The following is a 14,587-nucleotide window of genomic DNA, read 5'->3' as shown; positions in this document are numbered from 1 at the left end:
CATGAGAGCACAAAGGGCTTCGTTTTGCTCGCTGATCTTAAAGCTGGGAGTGGGAGATGGGGGACGGAATCATCCAGACATAGGAAAGACACCAGGCTGAGAAGGCAAGACAGATTCTTTACAAAAGTGAATCGGATGCTTTTCTGTCAATGGTTTCCATAATCAGAACATCATGGAAATCCCTCCATCTATTCATCTACCATCGTTTTGCTCCTTTTCTGTTCTCTACATTTTTAATGGCGAGTGAGTGAGAGAGTCTTTCAATGATTTGATAGGATTTTTGAATGTCGTGGGACCATGGTACTCTTCAGCCATGGATGAACGTGATAGCTTCTTTTGTCCACTTCAGCTTTCAGAGTTATCCTGAACTCCCCACCAAGTGAGGCCAGTGTGTTGCTGTGTGCTGGAGGACACCGTGCTACCCACATCTTGATCTTAGACTGAACAAAACCACCATTGGGAGTGTGTTCATTGGCTTCATTTCCTTTTCCTATGGCACTCACCTGACTGTCCTGTCCACTCTTTGGATCCCTTCTCTCCCCCTCCCCCTCAAGGTAATTGGTTCTTTTCTTTCTCCTCCTGCTCCTCTTTCTTCTCACCCTAGTTTCTCTCCCCACCTCTTCCCCTCCAAATCCCACTCTTTTCAAATTGACATCCAACTGACTGACAACGTTTTCTTTTGCCTTCTTTTCTTCCTTCCTTTCTTCTTTCGTTTCATTTCTTTGTTTGTTTTGTCTTTTTTGGTTCCCCCATTAATTTTCAGCTTTATAGAAGAGATTTTTTAGTGTAGTGTGTGACACAGCGATCACCAGGATACATCTAGTTAGTGACTGTCTGACACCACTTGGTGTCATGGCAAATGATATTTGGTGTCATGACTTAACCGTGACTCATTTATTTCATAAGTGGAAGGTTGCACCACTTTGTCCGTCTCCCTCACTAGTGGCACTCACTCATTCTCTCCCCTACCCCATCCCCACCACCAGTTCCCCCCTCCTTCCTCTGGCCACCATGTGTTCCTTTGTGGTAGCTATGAGCCTGCTTCTGTTTTGTTCTGTTCTGTTAACTGTGTATCGTTTGGTAGGTTCTGCATGGAAAGAAGTGACCTGAGGTATTTCATTTAGCATAATACCCTCTAAAGGTCTCTCCAAGTTCCTGCAGGCTGTGAGATTTCATTCCCTTCTGGTGGTTGAGTCCCATTCCTCTGTGTGTGTGTGTGTGTGTGTGTGTGTGTGTGTGTGTGTGTCTGCATGAGCATGTGCATGTGTGCACAACATGAATAGGACAGACATAGTCGTAGGCACACAGACAGAGATTTCTCTCATTATGGTCGTACCAATGTCTACCTTGGTATAGGTGTCGATACCACACATACATACGTCCATTTCTTCTTTGTCCCCTCTGTGGGCACTCCGTACAGTTGCTGGGTTGGGTCAAATGGGCAATCTTTGGTGGAGTGTTCCAAGGGGTCACAAGACTCTTTTCCCTAGTGATATGGTTTCTCTCTGTGTAAGGTTCCAGGTGCCTGCACACACACACCCCTCCGCAGCCCCCCACCCTCCCCCCACCCCCGCAGCTCTGCCACCCCAGACCTCCTGGCCGCCCGCCATTCCGGTGTTTGTAGCCAGTTATTTTGAAGTCCATGTTCTCCTGACCTCAAGTGCACTTTCACCACTCACCCTCGCATGCTTGGGTTTGTTGTCTTTGGACTTTGTCACGGTCTCTACCTAGGTTGAGTTTTGCTTTCTCTTGTTGGGGGTCCAAGTGTCTCCTTTTCCTTTCTTGCTCCTGGGCTTGCGTGTCTGTGTCTACTTTCGAAAGTCCTGCTTCGTTCTCGGAGCAGCGCTTGCCTGGTTTCGCTTTGCCGGTCCCTCCCTCCCTCTTTGGGGGGGGGGGGGCGGGCCGGGGGAGCTGGGATGTCACTGGTGCCCCTCTCTCTGGCGACATCGCCCCGTGCAAGCCCCGCCGCCGGTGTCTCTGTGGAATGTCCTGCCACCACCCTAGAATCACGTGGGGGAGCACGTCTCTTTCGTGTAAGCCTCCTGAGGAGATATTTCCCAGCTCCTCTCCCTTCTTGTGTGGCCAGGATCGCGTCGCATCGCGTCCCGTCGCTTGGCAGCGGCGGCTCCAGGCTGCGTTTGGGCGTTTGGGCTGCCGGCGCTGTGGCACCCTCGGCGGCCGGAGAATAACAGTCCTCGGGACGTTCGAGCCGGTTGTCGGGAGCCACCTGGCGGCCGCTTTTATATTGTTCCTCCCCTCTGGAGCTTCGGCGAGACTTTCAGGAGGGTTGTGACTCAGCCGCAGGGCTCGAGCAGAGCTCCGAGACACCGGCTACACTGGCTGAGACAGTCCCGGTGGAGCCGAGACCTAGGGAAGTTCTGCTGTCACCAGAGATTGATTCTTTTGTCTTTGAGGAGGGTGATCGTCGCGGAACTCTAGATGGAGCCTTTGGGGTGGCCTGACGAGGTCGGAGACAGAACGGCTGGACCCTACCTGGGCCAGGCTGCGCGGTGGGCAGGGAGAGGGCCTTCCCTGCCTGGAACACCTGGACTCAGACTCGGAGGTCCGGCTTCCTCCTCGGCTGCCCTCAGGAGCGTTCGCTTCGCCCTCGGCCCTCGCTGGAGGTGGGACTGGTCCAGACTGTGGTGTGGAGATCGCTGGAGGGCGAGCCTGGTTCCAGGCCTTCGGGTTCTTTCTGACCCAGGTGTTATCCGCGTCACACTCCGGACGTAGGGACCCGCCCAATGGAGTTGTGAGGGTTGATCGGGAGAGGCCGGCCAGCGCGGGAGCGTGTGCGGTCCCACGTGGGGTCCGGTCGCCCGAGGCGTCTCCTCACACGCATGCTTTGTTTTTCAAAATCCCGATAGGCCCGAAGATGTGGATGGAACAGACCCTGCTTTCTCCGGTGGCCAGGGAGGGCGCGCTCAACCCTTCAGTGTGCCCTCGTGGGGCTTGGTCATCGGATGCGACTTTTTCTCACCCCTCCCCAACTCCCTGAATCCCGACCAGGAGGTGTGGACTGTCTCGGGCTGTCCATCTAAGATGGTCTTGGCCCTGGTGCAGTCCCTTGTCGGGGCCCACTCTTCTCGTTGGAGGCACCTCGCTGATTCTTTTTGCACATCGAAGCCAAAACCCGTTCTGAGACTCGCACTAAATGGTACACCTAAACGTGTGGGTGAAGAGAGGAGGGCGTCTTTGGCCAGCTTTGTCTCCCTTGGCGTCCGTGTCCCCACTTTTGCCAACACGCACCCCCTCCCCCTTCTCACCTCCGCCCCACCCTGGGTGAGCAGATGAACCCCCAAGAACTCCAGGCCTGGTGTTTATGGTGTACTGCTGGAGACAGGTGGGTGAGCCATGGTTCCGGGTTCCCTCCCTGTGAGTCACAGATGGGCCCCGCTATTGGCTGCTGTCATTTTGTCGCCCTTAATGGGCCTTTTTTATCACCAGGTAAGTGCCAACATGGTGTGTTTCAATGTTTGTTATCAAAGACTGTGGGTCTTTGGATGCACATAGAGTTCCAGAGTTTTGGGCCACCAGCTGGTGTTTGATTTGGCATTGGTTACTGAAGCCATCTATGGGGGCTTGTGTGCTAGCTCCTGTGGTGTGTCTGAGCCAACTTGTGGTGCTATCCCTGGTCTGAGAGTGGCAAGAAGAGCGTACACTGCTTCAGGCACCTGGAAGTGAGTGGAGCAACTCTTGTTTTGTGGGGTTGTGCTACATGTCAAGCATTATCATGGGGATTTGGTTGTTCTTGCCTGAGGTGAGATGGTGGGGAGGTTGTTGGTGAAACTAAAGGTGGGCCCTTCTGGTGATTGTTTTTGCTATGCCTCCTCCAGCTCCACCTTGGCTCAACTGATTGATGTGGTATGGTTGTGTTTTCTGGGGTGAACCTAAGCTGTGCTGGAGGAGAGTTGAGTGTCCTTGGTAATGGTGTCTACTTTTCTTGGTCTGTCCATGTGGTCTCTTGCCTGTTTTTCCCCCTGCTTGCTGGGGAGAGTGAGGAAACCAATGGGAGGAGGATGACAGTAGCGGTTGGGTGCAGCCTCTGGCCCTGACATTTGGTCCTCTGTCCTGTGTTGGGGCATCACTGAAGTCACTGGTTTTCTGATGCAGCAGATGCTGTTTTGCTTTCATGGCGTGTGCCTTGTGAACAGTCCTCTCCATGCTCCCCACACTGAGAGGGCTACACTGTGTGCTCTGTGTAGGTGTGTGAGCATGCGTCATTTGACCCTTGGTGGTGTCCTTAGAGTGTTCCAGGTCATCCACCAGGTACCTGAGGTTGAGGAGTGGTGTCATTTCCCTTATCCAAGTCTTATCCCTTGGGTCCCTGCCATGAGGGTGTGTGTCCCAGGAGTGGGTCTCTCTAGGGGTGGGTGGTTCAGACAGTAGGAAAGGAATGCCTATTCCTGTTGTGGAGACTGATAGATGAGACCTTGCAGGGGGTGGGTTGTGGGTTCTGCTCTTGCCCTGACTGTGCATGTGTTCATGTGTGGTGGTTTACTTCTACTGCAGACTCCACCAAGACACCACAGTATCCAACACCGAAACATGTGGGCAGAAAGCCCTTCTTGCTGTGGGGTGGCGGACTGGGTGCACTAGCCCTGTGGTGAGATTGTGTTTGGCTCGTTGCCTACGGTGACCTGTTCTTCCCTGCTTGGAGTTAGAACAGGGTTATGCTGGGTGTTTGACAACTGAGGGGTTGTGCCTGTGCTGTGTGCATGTGTGGCTGGCCCTGTGGTATGAGCCCAGCGGGAAGGGGGGCTATGGAGTGCAATGTTTGGTTGGCCCTTCCTTCCCCAGTCCTACAGTGGCAGTGTAGAGGAGCCTATACCTGTCCTTCCCCCTGAGCTTCAGCCAGTTGAGTGTATGGTTATGTATGGATGGAGGTAGTTGGGTAGATGGTATGCAAGCCCTGGTGGAAAGGCTAGGTTGTGGGGCCTTGTCTGGTGATGGCAAGGATTGGCTGGCGTCCCAGATATTGCAGGACATCCTTTGCGTGGGTGGTGGTGGGATCTTGTGATGGTTTTCATGGTCATCTGGCTGTTTCCAGTGTTTCCTGGTCCCCAGAAAAATGCATGTGCATGTGTCCTACGGCCCTGGCTGTGTGCCTGCTGGCCCATCACTGTTATTGCTGGCTTTGTCTTAGATGTCCAAAGCCAGTGTGGTGGTGGTGGGTGTGAGCCTTATGAGGCTGGGGGTACCAGTCTGTTCTCCTGGGTGTGCTGTGGGACTGCCTGTGTGCTGGGAGGATGGGTGTGCTGTGAGGCTATTCATGTCCTGGGAGGCCTCTGGTGGTGAGATCCAGTGGTGTGACCATGTTTACTGGGTTGGTTTGAGCCATCCCCCTTGCAGTGTTGTGTGGCCACCCTAGCTCCACAGCGAGATCCATGGCATTGTCATGTGGCTGTAGTCTGTTGGTGCCCTTTTGTGTCCGTCTGCCTCAGAGTGCTTCCTGTAGGCTGCCCCCTGGGGCTGTGCCCTTGGTCCCACTTCCTGTGCCTGCCATGGCCCTGATCCACTGCTCATTTTGCTGCTGCCTGGCTGCCACTGCTACTGAACGCTGGATAAGGGGGAGCATTGAGCATCTGTGAAACCCAGTCCCACACGAACTGTTGGTATGGTACACTTGCCTCAGTGTGGTTGGGTCCTTGGTTTGCCCCCATTGAGCCAAGTGCCCTGACCTTTCTAAACATAATCCCTTACGCCTCTGTGGTGGGTGGAAGGATGGATACCAAGGGTGTGTTGGCCATTTGCCTTGATGGGGGTCTGTGTCCTGGCTCACAGTTCTAACAGGATGGCAAGGTTTGTAAGGGGGTGGTGTGGAGGAGCACTCCAGCCCATACACAACTGTGGTGATAGTAGCCCCCTGTGAACCTTGTTGAGAGTGTGATCCTATGTGGCAATGGCAGGAATCAGTGATTTCTGGTTTCCTGAACATATTTGAACCGTGCTAACATGATATTGTGGGATATTTGGCTAAAACGATACAGTGCATTGAGTGCAGGGCTAATCCCACACCTCCTAGCATGTTGTACTCGTGATCATTTCGCTATGTGGTTGTGCCAAAAGATTGAGCCATGAATGTCTGAAGATGAAAAGATGGGATGTGAAACTGAAACGGTGAAAAGGGCTTATTAGGGTCCTGCAGGGGGGTGCTGAGTTTCATGGTTTATGAAAACATGTCTAGGGGAGGACAAGGGAAATTAACATAAGATGCGCATGTTCACAACTTGCACAAAAATCCTTGTTTCGGAAGGAGGGAGACAGTCCTCTTTCTCCGGGCCTCTCGGGCCGAGTCTCCTGCCAACGAGAGAACGCACCGAGAGGAGAGGACGTTACGGCCCGTGGAACGGTCTCAGCACAGATACCCAGACGGTGGGCAGGGGAGGGGGAGGCCCACACACCTGAACCACCACAGGTGGCTCTGCAGCCAGGGCAGGGCCCTAAGGAATACAGCCACAGATGGATCGGGTGCCGGCACCCATCGTGGATGCGTGCGTGCGTGCGTGCGTGTCCCTGTGTGTCTCTTTCCTCCTCCGCCCTTGCCGCCCAGTGCCCTGAGGCATGCCCCTCGGCCAAGGTTGCCTGGGCAGCCGGAGCCTAAAGTTCCCGACGGGGGCTGGGGAGGGGGGTGCCAAGGAAGGGGGACCCAGTGCTGCCCGCCCACGCCGACTGGGGGCGTCGCGCCCCGATCTGGGACACTGACGGGGGCGGCAGCAACCGGATAGCCCTGTTTCCTCCTCTTCCCCGCGCCGCCACCCCACCTCACCCCACCTCACCCCACCCCAGCCCCCTTGGTTTTTCTGGTCCTCCCGTGGCCATCCACCGGCAGAGAGAATTCTCTGGCAAGGGGGGGGGGGGTTCGGGACCCCTCCTGGGGGACTTGCTTTTGGGAGAACGCTGGCTAAGTTACCTGGAGAGGAAGACTGAGGTCGAGGCGGGCGCGACGGTGGCGTGGGCGTGGACGTTGGCCCCGCTTCCCCTTCTCGGTGCACATATTCAGACGGCGGCGATCGGCTCTGCTTTGACCGTCTTCTGCGTTGGTTTTGGAACCAGACCTAGGGGCAAACAGAGAGAATTCCTTCTGAGGAGAGAGGCCGCCAGGTGCTTTCAGCCGACTCGGATCGGCATGGAGAGCCTGAAAGGGAGAACGGGGGCAGAGACGGGGGCCTACCTGAACTCTGCTTTCGGCAATGCCAAGCTCCCGGGCCAGCCGTTCTCTGGTCGCTATCCCAGGGTAGGGGTTCCGTTGAAAGAGCGCTTGCAGGGCGTCCTTCTGGCTCAGCCTCAGAACGAGCCGCCTCCTTCGAGATCCTGTGGCGACGGGCCCTGTGCAAGAAGAGCAGGGAGGGCAGAGTCTCAGAGCACACGGGGGAGGACTGGACGGCGGAGCCCAAGCGTGCTCCCCCTGTGCCTGAGCAAAGCCGGGAGCCCGGGGACGGGTGTGCATTTGGAAGTCACTTGGCGACACCCCGACAGCCAGGCTGAGAGGCAAGGGTGGTGGGGACATCCCCCACCCCCACCCACCCCACGCCGGCACGCAAGGAACACCAGCAAGCAGAAAGGAAACCAGACCCGGCCCCAAAACAAAGGCGGCAAGAAATCCCACCCGCCCCGTGTTTCCACCCGTCTGGGGGGGATGCCGGGGAGACGTCTCAATGGGGCTGCTCCCAGATTTCCCTCCATGACGATGCCAGTGGGAGGGAGCCTGGCTTCCCGGGGCTGACACGAGCAGAGGCCGTGTTTGCCATCACTAGGGGGAAGGGAACGGCAAGGCAGAAGGCACTAGGCCCCTGTGCAGAGGAAGCCACTGAAGGCGGCAAAGCCACAGAGCTCCCGGGCTCCCGTTCCCACAGGAAGATGTGAGGATAAAGGGCCTCATCCCAGCACAGCACCCGCTCCCACCCGCCCCCGGCCCCGCCCCCGGCCCCCGGCCCCGCCCCCGGCCCCCGGCAGCGCGCCCCCTGACACAACACCGTCTTCCCGGAAAAGAGAACGGAGAAGCCATGTGTGTGCCAAAGGAGCAAGACGAACGAACGATGCCCACCCCCCCCCGCGCCCCCCCCTCCGCCTTGGGCACACCTGACGCCTGGGAACCGCGGGCCCGTCCGATGGGTCCCCACCGTTCTCGGGCGGGGGGGAGGTCGACACGTTGGCCGAGAACCCTTGCCCGGGCCACCCGCAAATCCCCTGAGACGTGATCCGACCCCAGGGACCGAGGGCAAACGTACCGCTTGAGGTGCTGGAGGAGCCGGACGAAGCCATGGTGGGAGAGGCACTCGGGCGCGCTGCAGACTGCTGGCCCAGTGGGCGGGGCCCCAGCAGCTCAGGACTCTGGAGAGCGGGAGGCGGCTCCGCCCCCATTGACGTAAGCAGGGTTTAGGTGCGTAGATGGAGGGGGCCGCCCCTGGCCTCTTTCCAAGCAGAGACCGTGAAGGGAGTCCCGTGGAGCGAGTGGGCTTTTCCCGGGCACGGCCCGTGCCCCAGACCGCCCAGGTCCCCGTCGGGGTGGGCGGGCAGTTCGGGGGACTTCGGTTTGTGGCCGTCCCACGCAGCAGGGGGGGTGGGATCAACCCGGGGTGGATCAATCAGGGGCCCTCAGCAGTGCCAAGGGAGCTAACTGCCCGGGAACGCCCCTAGGTCCCTTTGAAGTGGCCGCCCACGCCGCCCCCCCCCCCCCGACCTCCTTTCCCAGCCTGCCTTGCCTTCCAAACCGCCCTGGGGTTTCCCGCCTTTTCACATTCCGCAGGTCCCTGGGCCTCGATTGCCCCCCGCCGGCTCCTCCGAGGCGTTCCGGGACACTGGACGCTCTCTCCAGCGCCCTCCACCTAGATCCCTCGCTGTTCCCGCCTCCGTTTCCCGCCTGCCCCTCCCCAACTCCTCCGTGCGCTGCTCTTGGCGTCCTTTCCCTACAGCAGTCCCAGAGCGCCACCCCCGAGGGCTTTGAGTTGCCTGGAGCCCAAGGCTCCGGCCAGAGACCTGAGGGGCCAGCGTCTGGACCGGCAGCTCACGCCATTTGGGGCTTTTCTCATGTGGAGCCTGAGGCCCGCACCGCCCCAGGCAACCCCCGCCCCCCCCCCCCCCCCCGCCCAGCGCAAGTGCCCTGGCGATACCCGCCCCAGGGGACAGTCTACCCCCTACTGTGGGGAAGGAGGTTCCACTAAGCCAAGGAAGCAACACGGGGGATGGACGAGGAGAGGCGCGTCTCCTTTCGCTGTGAACAGAGTGAGTCGAACCAGGGCAGCACGCCCCCAACCGTCTCGGGCAGTGTAGTCTTTCGGCCACCCGGGTTTCTAAACCCACCACGGGGGTTCACACGGGAACAGGCAGGGTGTCCGTATGGACTTCGAAACCACTGGGTCGATGCGTTCCGGGACGGGTTTGCAAGTAAAGAACGTCTGTCCGTCTGCGGGTGACGGGAGGATGCTGGTGGCAGGGCGGGCTCAGTCACCCCATACTGGGAGGAGGGGTCAGAGAGAGGCACGGAGGGGACTGGCCTTTGCTGGCGTACCGGGCACGTGTGTACACGTGGACATGGTCGAGAAAACGGCTGTGCGGGTAGGTCCCTCCTGCTGGCTCAGAGGCTCTGACCTCCGGACACCCGCCCAGAGCAGGCACCTTGAAACCGAGGGCAACGTGTCCGTGACGCAGCGTTTTAGGGATACCTGCAGGGGTCTCCCGGGGGCTTGACGCTGAGTCCCAGGCGCGGGCTCCGCACCCCCTCCCCTCCCCCGACCCCCCCCCACTGTACCCCAACTCTCCCTGCCTCCCGCCCTCCCTCTCCCTCCCTCTCTCCCTTCACCCCCACTCTCTCCCTTCGCCCCCCACCCTCTCCCGCCACCCACTCGCCCCCTCCCACCTTGCATCTCCCAACCTTTCCGCCTTTTCACTCCCCCTGTCTCCCGCTCCCCCTCCGTCTGCTGCTCCTGGCGTAGGGAAGGAGTTCTCCTGGGTGGACTGCTGGAAGGGCGGGACCAGAAGACAGACGAGCCAGACCCCAAAGCACCTGTGCAGGGCACGGGGGTTTCCCTCTTGGGTCCACGGAATGGTCCCTCTGAGGCAGCCTCTCGGTCACTGCCATGCAGGGATTACTTGAGGCTTCAGATAAGGGTGTCCCCCTGTTTGGGGGTGGGGCCCAGCTCTGGGCGGGGGGCTTGTCCCCAGAGTGGTTGGTAGACATCCCGGCGGGGTTCTCTCCTCTTCCCACACACCAAACCTCCCCCCACCCCGGCTTCCCCGAGCATCCCAGGCAAGGAGACCTGAACGTGGGCAGGGGGAGAAGGCGCCCCCTCCCTTCCTCTCCCTCTAAGCCCCAGGGCCTGGGGAGCCTGGCAGCATGTCGAGGAGGGCCTGGTAATCCTCCTCACTGAGGGGTGCTTCCAGGGTGGCCTCAACCCCCTCGTCCCCCGCAGGGGCCCCCGGAGGAGACCAGGGCGTGTCCCGGGTGGCCGTGGCAGCCAGGATTTCCTCTAGGAGGCTGGGTGACCCGGGGAAGGCTGGGTGGGCCCCCGCGACGACAGGAGAGGACCCCGGGAAAGGACCCGGCGAGCCCGGGATGCCCGGGGCAGCCAGGAGCGCGTCTTGGAGGCTGGGTGAGCCTGGGAGGGCGAGGCGTGCCCGTTCACCGGCACAGGGCCCCAGGGAAGGCCCCGGCGTGGCGCGGATGCCGGTGGCAGCCAAGATTTCCTCTAAGAGGCTGGGTGTGCCAGCGAGAGCTGCCTGTTGCGCTGCGACGGCAGAGGGCCCCGGGGAAGGCCCCGGCGAGGCGGGGGCGCCCGCGGCCGCCAAGAGCTCGTCGAGGAGGCTGGGTGCGCCTGGCAGGGCCGGGTCCACCCCGTGGTCGGCAGCGGCCCCCGGGGAAGGCCCCGGCGAGGCGGGGACGCCCGCGGCCGCCGAGAGCTCGTCGAGGAGGCTCGTCGAGCTTGGGAGGCTGCGGGGCTGGGGCTGTGGCTCTAGCGGAGGGGCCGCGCCTTCCCCGTAGGGTGACCCCGGCCAGCGCGGGATGTGTGCCTCCGGCTGTCCAGGCGGCAGGATGGCCCCTTGCCCAGGCTGCCCGGGGGCCGTGACGGCAGGGGAGCGCGCGGCCCAGGGAACTGCTACCTGGGCAGGAGGTGGTGGCTTCCCACTTGGCTGGAGAGCCACCGGGCTGGGCTGGACCATGAAGATCATCAACGGCTGGCCCACACAGACCCCAGAGGCAGTCCCGGGCACCCAGAAGGCGGGGGCCCCGAACGGAGCAGCTGCGGCCGCCGCCGCCGCCGAGGGTGGCATGCTCTCCTGTGGCGGGGAGGGGCGAAGGGGAGGAGAGGTGCTCTGGACAGCGGGTGGGGCCCTTCGGTCCTCTGGAGCAGGAGGAGTCGTGGCTGCTGCGCCGCCGGGCCCGCTCGGGCTCTGCTGGGGGTGCCGAGCTCTTCGGTTTTGAAACCATACCTAGGGGAGCAAAAAGGCAGACAGGCACATCAGAAGTCGTGAACGTCCAGATCACCGTGCCGGCGCCTGCGCCGCGCCCATTCGACAGCCCGCCTGGCCGCCCGGCCTCTGGTCTGTCAGGCCCAGGGCGGCTCCTGCAGGGCTGTTTTCTGCAAACCAATCCCTTGGCCCTGGGAGACGAGGGGGGTGCCCGCACGGCCCCAAGCGGCCCCAAGCCCTCCACTCAGCCCGCCGGCTTTCGGCCCCCTCCCCCCATGCCGCAGCCCAGCCCCAGCCCCAGCCCCAGCCCCAGCCCCAGCCCCAGCCCCAGCCCCAGCCCCAGCCCCAGCCTACGGGTATCCAGCTCCAAATGCTCGGCAGGGCTCAACCCTCCTGACTCCTGGGCCCTTGCGCTGGCGGGAGCACTTACCTGGATTCGAGGTTCTGGGATTCCCGTCTGACGAGCCAGTTCTTCCCTGGCGGCAATCCCCGGGAAGCGATCCCTCGTGAAGGCTTGCACAAGGATGCTTGTTTGGGAAGGAGAGATGACGGTCCTCTTTCTCCGGGCCTCTCGGGCCGAGTCTCCTGCCAACGAGAGAACGCACCGAGAGGAGAGGACGTTACGGCCCGTGGAACGGTCTCAGCACAGATACCCCAGACGGTGGGCAGGGGAGGGGGAGGCCCACACACCTGAACCACCACAGGTGGCTCTGCAGCCAGGGCAGGGCCCTAAGGAATACAGCCACAGATGGATCGGGTGCCGGCACCCATCGTGGATGCGTGCGTGCGTGCGTGCGTGCGTGTCCCTGTGTGTCTCTTTCCTCCTCCGCCCTTGCCGCCCAGTGCCCTGAGGCATGCCCCTCGGCCAAGGTTGCCTGGGCAGCCGGAGCCCTAAAGTTCCCGGACGGGGGCTGGGGAGGGGGGTGCCAAGGAAGGGGGACCCAGTGCTGCCCGCCCACGCCGACTGGGGGCGTCGCGCCCCGATCTGGGACACTGACGGGGGCGGCAGCAACCGGATAGCCCTGTTTCCTCCTCTTCCCCGCGCCGCCACCCCACCTCACCCCACCTCACCCCACCCCAGCCCCCTTGGTTTTTCTGGTCCTCCCGGGCCATCCACCGGCAGAGAGAATTCTCTGGCAAGGGGGCGGGGGGGGGTTCGGGACCCCTCCTGGGGGACTTGCTTTTGGGAGAACGTCTGGCTAAGTTACCTGGAGAGGAAGACTGAGGTCGAGGCGGGCGCGACGGTGGCGTGGGCGTGGACGTTGGCCCCGCTTCCCCTTCTCGGTGCACATATTCAGACGGCGGCGATCGGCTCTGCTTTGACCGTCTTCTGCGTTGGTTTTGGAACCAGACCTAGGGGCAAACAAGGAGAATTCCTTCTGAGGAGAGAGGCCGCCAGGTGCTTTCAGCCGACTCGGATCGGCATGGAGAGCCTGAAAGGGAGAACGGGGGCAGAGACGGGGGCCTACCTGAACTCTGCTTTCGGCAATGCCAAGCTCCCGGGCCAGCCGTTCTCTGGTCGCTATCCCAGGGTAGGGGTTCCGTTGAAAGAGCGCTTGCAGGGCGTCCTTCTGGCTCAGCCTCAGAACGAGCCGCCTCCTTCGAGATCCTGTGGCGACGGGCCCTGTGCAAGAAGAGCAGGGAGGGCAGAGTCTCAGAGCACACGGGGGAGGACTGGACGGCGGAGCCCAAGCGTGCTCCCCCTGTGCCTGAGCAAAGCCGGGAGCCCGGGGACGGGTGTGCATTTGGAAGTCACTTGGCGACACCCCCGACAGCCAGGCTGAGAGGCAAGGGTGGTGGGGACATCCCCCCACCCCCACCCACCCCACGCCGGCACGCAAGGAACACCCAGCAAGCAGAAAGGAAACCAGACCCGGCCCCAAAACAAAGGCGGCAAGAAATCCCACCCGCCCCGTGTTTCCACCCGTCTGGGGGGGATGCCGGGGAGACGTCTCAATGGGGCTGCTCCCAGATTTCCCTCCATGACGATGCCAGTGGAGGGAGCCTGGCTTCCCGGGGCTGACACGAGCAGAGGCCGTGTTTGCCATCACTAGGGGGAAGGGAACGGCAAGGCAGAAGGCACTAGGCCCCTGTGCAGAGGAAGCCACTGAAGGCGGCAAAGCCACAGAGCTCCCGGGCTCCCGTTCCCACAGGAAGATGTGAGGATAAAGGGCCTCATCCCAGCACAGCACCCGCTCCCACCCGCCCCCGGCCCCCGGCCCCCGGCCCCCGGCCCCCGGCAGCGCGCCCCCTGACACAACACCGTCTTCCCGGAAAGAGAACGGAGAAGCCATGTGTGTGCCAAAGGAGCAAGACGAACGAACGATGCCCACCCCCCCCGCGCCCCCCCCCCCGCCTTGGGCACACCTGACGCCCTGGGAACCGCGGGCCCGTCCGATGGGTCCCCACCGTTCTCGGGCGGGGGGAGGTCGACACGTTGGCCGAGAACCTTGCCCGGGCCACCCGCAAATCCCCTGAGACGTGATCCGACCCCAGGGACCAGGGGAGGGCAAACGTAAGCCTTGAGAGGGTGGGGAGGAGCGGCGAAGCCATGGTGGGAGAGGCAACTCCGGGCGCAGCATGCAGATCCTGCTGGGCTCAGGTGGGCCAGGGGGCCCGCAGGCTCAGGGACTAATAGGAGAGGACGGAGGCGAGCTCCTGCCCGTTCCAGTTTGAACGGTTAAGGCGAGGAACGTCTATAGCGTGCTGTAGATGGGGGGGCGCCCCTGGCGCTTTCCAACAGCAAGACCGTGAAGGAGAGCCCGAGTGAGGCAGTGGACTTTGTACGCGAGCTACGAGCCCGTGCCACGACGATGACAGCCGCAGGTCCCCGTCCAGGGTGGGCGGCGCACGTTTCGGCGAATGGAACTTCGTTTGTGGCGTCCCACGCAGCAGGGGGTGGGGACAACCGGGGTGGATCAATCAGGGGCCCTCAGCAGGCTGCATAAGGGAGCTAACGCGCCGGGAACGCCCCTAGTCCTTTGAAGTGGCCGCCCCAGCAGCGTCGAGCCGCCCCCCTCCCCGCCCCATTTCCCGAGCCTGCTTGCCTTCCAAACCGGCGGCCTGGGTTTCCGCGCTTTACACTGTTCCGCAGGTCCCTGGCTCCGATTGCCCCGCCGGCTTCCTCCGACGGGTTCCGGGACAAGCGACGCTCTCCCAGCGGCCCACTCAAAGATCC

The 14,587-nt window shown here is 61.5% G+C and overlaps 2 protein-coding genes across 2 annotated transcripts; both read right to left on the bottom strand.

The window, feature by feature from the left end:
- Window positions 1-6,223: 6,223 nt before the first annotated feature.
- Window positions 6,224-8,266, bottom strand: LOC108634718 (putative double homeobox protein 2). Its single transcript, XM_018044890.1, has 4 exons — window positions 8,232-8,266; window positions 7,175-7,329; window positions 6,914-7,058; window positions 6,224-6,300 (listed from the first exon to the last, which is right to left on the bottom strand). The coding sequence occupies exons 1-4, from the start codon at window positions 8,263-8,265 to the stop codon at window positions 6,224-6,226; spliced, it is 411 nt and encodes a 136-aa protein (XP_017900379.1). The 5' UTR covers window position 8,266.
- A 1,834-nt stretch (window positions 8,267-10,100) lies between these two features.
- LOC108634717 (double homeobox protein 4C-like) lies at window positions 10,101-13,164 on the bottom strand. The gene is made up of 5 exons (XM_018044889.1): window positions 12,879-13,164; window positions 12,618-12,762; window positions 11,840-11,994; window positions 10,320-11,430; window positions 10,101-10,141 (listed from the first exon to the last, which is right to left on the bottom strand). Exons 1-5 carry the CDS (start codon window positions 13,152-13,154, stop codon window positions 10,101-10,103), a joined length of 1,728 nt encoding a protein of 575 aa, XP_017900378.1. The 5' UTR covers window positions 13,155-13,164.
- Window positions 13,165-14,587: the final 1,423 nt, after the last annotated feature.

This window comes from Capra hircus, unplaced genomic scaffold (genome assembly GCF_001704415.2).
Source record: "Capra hircus breed San Clemente unplaced genomic scaffold, ASM170441v1, whole genome shotgun sequence".
NCBI classification, from domain to species: domain Eukaryota; kingdom Metazoa; phylum Chordata; class Mammalia; order Artiodactyla; family Bovidae; genus Capra; species Capra hircus.
Note: the sequence above shows the minus strand (reverse complement) of the source record. Positions and strands in the feature narration are given on the sequence as shown.